Below are 8271 nucleotides of genomic sequence, written 5' to 3' on the forward strand. Positions count from 1 at the left end.
TAAACTGATATTTGCTGTTTTGATGCGGTTTTAGGTACGATATGAGTCGAAGAAGCCGATATTGTCTGGAATCTGTTTAAAATGAGAAAGAACAACCTATTATCAATTCAAGGAAGTGAATTTTAATGTAGATTTCAGTTCGCTAAGTTATGAAAATGCATGTTTTGACTATAATCTTCCGTAAATCAAGGGCGAAAACCAATTATTTGTCCCAAAAGAAGGTGTTTTAAGTATATATCTGCATTTCTAAGGTAGATTTGGGTACAATAAGAGGCGAAAAAGCAGATTCTGACTAGGATTTTATCGAAATCGGCAACTATTTGACTCAGAAAGGTTGCCTTACGTCGAAATCTAATAGTTTATTAAGGTTTTCGTTACTAAAATGCCCAAAGACGCCGATTTTGACTAGAATTTGATAGATATTGACATGAATATATAACTGTTTGTATCAAAAAATGATAGTTTAAACTGATATTTGCAGTTTTGATGCGGTTTTAGATACGATATGAATCGAAGAAGCCGATTTTGACTGGAATCTGTTTAAAATGACAAAGAAAAACCTATTATCAATTCAAGGAAGTGAATTTTTAAGTAGTTATCTGCAGTTCTAATGTAGATTTCAGTTCGCTAAGTTATGAAAATGCATGTTTTGGCTATAATCTTCCGTAAATCAAGGGCGAAAACCAATTATTTGTCCCAAAAGAAGGTGTTTTAAGTATATATCTACATTTCTAAGGTAGATTTGGGTACAATAAGAGACGAAAAAGCAGATTCTGACTAAGATTTTATCGAAATCGGCAACTAATTGACTCAGAATGGTTGCCTTACGTCGAAATCAAATAGTTTTTTAAGGTTTTCGTTACTAAAATGCCCAAAGACGCCGATTTTGACTAGAATTTGAAAGATATTGACATGAATATATAACTGTTTGTATCAAAAAATGATAGTTTAAACTGATATTTGCAGTTTTGATGCGGTTTTAGGTACGATATGAGTCGAAGAAGCCGATTTTGACTGGAATCTGTTTAAAATGACAAAGAAAAACCTATTATCAATTCAAGGAAGTGAATTTTTAAGTAGTTATCTGCAGTTTTAATGTAGATTTCAGTTCGCTAAGTTATGAAAATGCATGTTTTGGCTATAATCTTCCGTAAATCAAGGGCGAAAACCAATTATTTGTCCCAAAAGAAGGTGTTTTAAGTATATATCTGCATTTCTAAATTAGATTTGGGTACAATAAGAGGCGAAAAAGCAGATTCTGACTAAGATTTTATCGAAATCGGCAACTATTTGACTCAGAATGGTTGCCTTACGTCGAAATTTTTTTTTGCGTCTTTAAAGAAACGACCCTGTCTACGACTTTCCTTTACAAAAATGCGAATATCTTGCCAAGTACGCACTCTGGACAAAGCGACGTACAATTGACCTTGAGCAAAACACGGGACGTTGAGACACAAACCGACTCGCGAAAGAGTCTGTCCTTGCGCTTTGTTGATAGTAATTGCGTGCGCCAACTTAATCGGAAATTGTTTTCTATAAAATGTGCCGCCGCCCGGTAGCAATGGCGTTTCTTTTTCCTCTAAAACGAATTGTTTTCTGATAATGACACATTTACGGCCCTGAAATTGACCGGAAACGATGCGGCCGACTATCACGTCATCGCCCATCTCCAAAACGATCATTCTCTGTCCGTTACAAAAACCCCTCCGCACGTTAAGATTTACCAAAAGGACTACCACCGAACCGATCTTCAAAGTCAACCGATGTGGCGGTAGTCCCGACAAATCTAAACTTTCGATAATTTCACTGGTGACTCCCGTCGCGAGGGGATTGGCGATTTCGTGATCGTCGGCCCCATCCTCGTTACTCTGTCTATCGTAGGAATTGGTCGCCAAAAAGACCCTCTCCGATCCTGACGGATCGGGGAAGATCTTTGAGATGATTTCGTTCAACTCCTCGACCTCGCTGTTCACGGGACAAAGGATCGACCGGAGGCCCAATCGCTCGGCTAATTCCAAGAATCGCTCGTTCGTCCCGGGAAGAGCGAGCATCGATTCGAAGACGTCCCCGTAAATAAAGTCGACGAGTTGTTCGCGCGATTTGACAATTAATTTGGAAGGAACGAACAGACAGTTATCGGAAATCGGTTCGCGTCCGTTGTCCGAAACGATTCTTTCCCCGTCGCCTACTCTCCTGATGAAATTCGACCATTCCACCTCTTGCGGATGAACACGCATGTTTTCCGTTAACGTGCACAGTTGAAAAGTACTCCATGCCGGATGCGAAACGATGGACGCCATTCCCGCTCGCCTACCCTTGACAACGGGAAGCAACTGCTTGGGATCGCCGCTATGAATAACGGTTTTCCCACCGAACGGCCGTCGCGATTGACCGTATTCCCGACACACGGCATCGATCATTTCCAACATCCACGACGCCAACATAAACACCTCGTCTAAAACGACGAGTCTCGCGTTTCGAATATCGTCGGCCGCCTCCGACTCGCCCACCAAATTAGAAACCGGCGTATCGTCTACGCCTCTTTCTCTAGGAATGCCGAAAGAAGAATGAATCGTAGCCGCGTTCCGGATTAACGTGGCCGCGATCCCCGTAAAAGCCGCGGATACGTACGGTAACGCGCGAAGTTCCGCCACTTCCAAAATAACGTTGACGGTCGCGGTTTTGCCGGTGCCCCCTTCGCCGGTCAAAACGAAAACGATACCGTTACGATTGCATACAGACTGTAAAACCTCGTAAACGAATCCCAGCTGTTGATCGTTGAGATCGATCAGATGCAAATTTTGATTCGGTCTCGGAACGAAAGCGAATTCCTCGAACGTAACCTCTTCCTCGTCCAAAAGTTGTTCCGCCTCCTCGTCGTAAACCCAATCGGAAATCCAATCCCGAGGAAGATTAATTTTTTCCATCGAAGTGGAGCATTCGACCAGAAATCGATCTACGAAACTCCAAAGGACCGTATACCGACACGTACGGAGCACGTGCATCCTTTCGTTTAAGTCGCCCGCGCCCTCTTCGTCGATATCTCTTATTAAATCGATATGAATCCTAAGCACGTCCGCGGACATACGCCTGCACCATCTCTTAAATAAAGTTCGGTGATTCTTCGACGGATTGTACAAGAGAATTAGAGCGAACGCTTCCCTTAAATAAAACGGATGACGAAGACGATCCGCTATCCAATCTAAAATCTTGTCCGCCTCTTCGTCGTGGTCCGGGATCAATTTTAACGCTACGCAAGCGGCCTGATACGAAGGACATAAAACGCCGTTTACGGTTTTCGCGTCCACGAACGAAATCAAACCTGTCACGTTGCCCAAAATCATTCGTAGATAGTAGCGCTCCATATTCCCCGGACTCGGATAAACCGGACTCATACGACCTTAGAACGCTCGCCCCTTTCGACTACGGCCACCTCGTCCCCTTCCCTGTAAATTTCACAAGCCTCTCCTTCCAAATGCACGGGCAACTTTTCGATCGTGTGACTGATATGGAACATGCCATTTCCCAAGATGCGATAGACCGCCTCGTGCGGTCCGATATATCTCATTTTAAGGAATGCCGCTGCCTCGTTCCAATCGATCGTACCGGTGGTCGTATTCACTTGCATCTCAACGCATTGGATGTTCGCTACGTCTAACCCCTTATTGACGTAGGCGTTAATGTATCGACACACCTGGATCGGGTTTCCGACGCAAAGTTCCAAATTCGTTGCCGACGAAACGATTTTGTTGCCTGTTAAAAAAGCAAACAACCGGAGGACGTCTGTAAAGAATTTGCTTCTCGATCTTGAAAACGGTGCTCGATATTTGCTGTTTCGGATATTTCCACCGGCATCGATCGACAACGGTCCAGCAAGGCGGTCTTCTGACCCTCGAATTTTCGACACCTATCTCCCCCTCTTGTTCCTCCTCCTCGTCATTGTCGTCGATTTCCTGTTCGACGTTTTCCGGTTCGATATCGCACTTGTTATGTATAGTTATATATATGTATAGTTATATATATATATATATATATATATATATATATATATATATATATATATATATATATATATATATATATATATATATATATATATATATATATATATAAGTATATATAGGTTTTCCTTTGTCATTTTAAACAGATTCCAGTCAAAATCGGCTTCTTCGACTCATATCGTACCTAAAACCGCATCAAAACTGCAAATATCAGTTTAAACTATCATTTTTTGATACAAACAGTTATATATTCATGTCAATATCATTCCAATTCTAGTCAAAATCGGCGTCTTTGGGCATTTTAGTAACGAAAACCTTAATAAACTATTAGATTTCGACGTAAGGCAACCATTCTGAGTCAAATAGTTGCCGATTTCTGGACTGAGCTGCTAATTACAAAAATTATATTTCAAACAAAACAATTTCCGTTTGCAGTAAGTAGGTTTCGAACCTACACTGCCATCGAGAATCTGATGTCTAGTCACCCGAATTAACCAATAGACCAAGGCTAAATCTGTTTGAAAGTCGAACTATTTCTGGTGATGTGCCATGCGTTGAAATATAAGGCCATTATATTTTTAGAAATTTATGTACTCAATCTTGATATTTGAAAAAAATTCTGGGCTGAGCTGTTAATTAAAAAATATATATTTCAAGCAAAACAATGGCCGTTTGCAGTAGGTAGGTTTCGAACTTAATCCCCATAATTGACAAAATTTTCTGGACTGAGCTGCTAATTACAAAAATTATATTTCAAGCAAAACAATTTCCGTTTGCAGTAGATAGGTTTCGAACCTACGCTGCCATGGAGAATCTGATTTCTCGTCAGGCGCCTTAATTGACAGACCAGGGCTAAATCTGTTTGAAAGTAGAACTATTTCTTTTGATGTGCCATTTTTTAAATCAATAACCGGTAACTTAGACGCAAACGATGGAGGAAGGTTCGAAAAATTGATTGGCGAATTGCAAGCGAATCAAAAAACGTTATCAGCAAATATTATAAAAGAAAATACAATATCCTTAGATATAATTCAAAAATTTAACCGAGCAATCCAAAATATTAGCCACAATGAAAAGTTATTAGCTTCTAAAATAAACCAAATTAGCTACCTAATATGCAAGCAGAGAAAATTCTATCTTTATTAAAGATATCCTTAATCAACTTACGAATAGTTACGAAGTCATTGATTCCATTCTCCAAAATATCAAAAATTCTATCCCATTTGTTTACGAAAAAATTATATAATTAAGTTGCTTTAAACTAAATAAGAAAAAACTTATATTTAAAAATACCAATTACTTATCAAGCCGAGTTTAATTTTCTTCATTTATACTCCATAACTGTTTTGAAAAAGAGCCAATTCAAGGCCGTAACTTCTTTTAAAAGAATAAATTGCACTACGTATACACACAAAGGAGTGCCAAAAAGTAATAAATCGACTATATGCACTATCAAACTGCGCTAAAGACACCGCCCATTTTGAACAGAAATTAAACTTATCACTCCGCTCGATGTTTTGGCTATAATCTTCCGTAAATCAAGGGCGAAAACCAATTATTTGTCCCAAAAGAAGGTGTTTTAAGTATATATCTGCATTTCTAAGGTAGATTTGGGTACAATAAGAGGCGAAAAAGCAGATTCTGACTAAGATTTTATCGAAATCGGCAACTATTTGACTCAGAATGGTTGCCTTACGTCGAAATCTAATAGTTTATTAAGGTTTTCGTTACTAAAATGCCCAAAGACGCCGATTTTGACTAGAATTGGAATGATATTGACATGAATATATAACTGTTTGTATCAAAAAATGATAGTTTAAACTGATATTTGCAGTTTTGATGCGGTTTTAGGTACGATATGAGTCGAAGAAGCCGATTTTGACTGGAATCTGTTTAAAATGACAAAGGAAAACCTATATATACTTTATATATATATATATATATATATATATATATATATATATATATATATATATAGGTTTTCCTTTGTCATTTTAAACAGATTCCAGTCAAAATCGGCTTCTTCGACTCATATCGTACCTAAAACCGCATCAAAACTGCAAATATCAGTTTAAACTATCATTTTTTGATACAAACAGTTATATATTCATGTCAATATCATTCCAATTCTAGTCAAAATCGGCGTCTTTGGGCATTTTAGTAAGGAAAACCTTAATGAACTATTAGATTTCGACGTAAGGCAACCATTCTGAGTCAAATAGTTGCCGATTTCGATAAAATCTTAGTCAGAATCTGCTTTTTCGCCTCTTATTGTACCCAAATCTACCTTAGAAATGCAGATATATACTTAAAACACCTTCTTTTGGGACAAATAATTGGTTTTCGCCCTTGATTTACGGAAGATTATAGCCAAAACATGCATTTTCATAACTTAGCGAACTGAAATCTACATTAAAACTGCAGATAACTACTTAAAAATTCACTTCCTTGAATTGATAATAGGTTTTTCTTTGTCATTTTAAACAGATTCCAGTCAAAATCGGCTTCTTCGATTCATATCGTATCTAAAACCGCATCAAAACTGCAAATATCAGTTTAAACTATCATTTTTTGATACACACAGTTATAAATTCATGTCAATATCTTTCAAATTCTAGTCAAAATCGGCGTCTTTGGGCATTTTAGTAACGAAAACCTTAATAAACTATTAGATTTCGACGTAAGGCAACCTTTCTGGGTCAAATAGTTGCCGATTTCGATAAAATCTTAGTCAGAATCTGCTTTTTCGCCTCTTATTGTACCCAAATCTACCTTAGAAATGCAGATATATACTTAAAACACCTTCTTTTGGGACAAATAATTGGTTTTCGCCCTTGATTTACGGAAGATTATAGCCAAAACATCGAGCGGAGTGATAAGTTTAATTTCTGTTCAAAATGGGCGGTGTCTTTAGCGCAGTTTGATAGTGCATATAGTCGATTTATTACTTTTTGGCACTCCTTTGTGTGTATACGTAGTGCAATTTATTCTTTTAAAAGAAGTTACGGCCTTGAATTGGCTCTTTTTCAAAACAGTTATGGAGTATAAATGAAGAAAATTAAACTCGGCTTGATAAGTAATTGGTATTTTTAAATATAAGTTTTTTCTTATTTAGTTTAAAGCAACTTAATTATATAATTTTTTCGTAAACAAATGGGATAGAATTTTTGATATTTTGGAGAATGGAATCAATGACTTCGTAAATATTCGTAAGTTGATTAAGGATATCTTTAATAAAGATAGAATTTTCTCTGCTTGCATATTAGGTAGCTAATTTGGTTTATTTTAGAAGCTAATAACTTTTCATTGTGGCTAATATTTTGGATTGCTCGGTTAAATTTTTGAATTATATCTAAGGATATTGTATTTTCTTTTATAACATTTGCTGATAACGTTTTTTGATTCGCTTGCAATTCGCCAATCAATTTTTCGAACCTTCCTCCATCGTTTGCGTCTAAGTTACCGGTTATTGATTTAAAAAATGGCACATCAAAAGAAATAGTTCTACTTTCAAACAGATTTAGCCCTGGTCTGTCAATTAAGGCGCCTGACGAGAAATCAGATTCTCCATGGCAGCGTAGGTTCGAAACCTATCTACTGCAAACGGAAATTGTTTTGCTTGAAATATAATTTTTGTAATTAGCAGCTCAGTCCAGAAAATTTTGTCAATTATGGGGATTAAGTTCGAAACCTACCTACTGCAAACGGCCATTGTTTTGCTTGAAATATATATTTTTTAATTAACAGCTCAGCCCAGAATTTTTTTCAAATATCAAGATTGAGTACATAAATTTCTAAAAATATAATGGCCTTATATTTCAACGCATGGCACATCACCAGAAATAGTTCGACTTTCAAACAGATTTAGCCTTGGTCTATTGGTTAATTCGGGTGACTAGACATCACATTCTCGATGGCAGTGTAGGTTCGAAACCTACTTACTGCAAACGGAAATTGTTTTGTTTGAAATATAATTTTTGTAATTAGCAGCTCAGTCCAGAAAATTTTGTCAATTATGGGGATTGAGTTCGAAACCTACCTACTGCAAACGGCCATTGTTTTGCTTGAAATATATATCTTTTAATTAACAGCTCAGCCCAGAAATTTTTCTCAAATATGGGGATTGAGTACATAAATTTATAAAAATATAATGGACTTATATTTCAACGCATGGCACATCACCAGAAATAGTTCGACTTTCAAACAGATTTAGCCTTGGTCTGTCGGTTAAGGCGTCTGACTAGAAATCAGATTCTCCATGGCAGCGTAG

The 8271-nt window shown here is 37.3% G+C and overlaps 1 protein-coding gene across 1 annotated transcript; it reads right to left on the reverse strand.

Moving 5' to 3' along the window:
* Window positions 1-1366: 1366 nt before the first annotated feature.
* LOC132695993 (ATP-dependent DNA helicase pif1-like) lies at window positions 1367-3395 on the reverse strand. Its single transcript, XM_060660511.1, has 2 exons — window positions 1460-3395; window positions 1367-1401 (listed from the first exon to the last, which is right to left on the reverse strand). The coding sequence occupies exons 1-2, from the start codon at window positions 3393-3395 to the stop codon at window positions 1367-1369; spliced, it is 1971 nt and encodes a 656-aa protein (XP_060516494.1).
* Window positions 3396-8271: the final 4876 nt, after the last annotated feature.

Source organism: Cylas formicarius, unplaced genomic scaffold (genome assembly GCF_029955315.1).
Source record: "Cylas formicarius isolate icCylForm1 unplaced genomic scaffold, icCylForm1.1 PGA_scaffold_18__1_contigs__length_1836631, whole genome shotgun sequence".
Taxonomy (NCBI): Eukaryota; Metazoa; Arthropoda; class Insecta; order Coleoptera; family Brentidae; genus Cylas; species Cylas formicarius.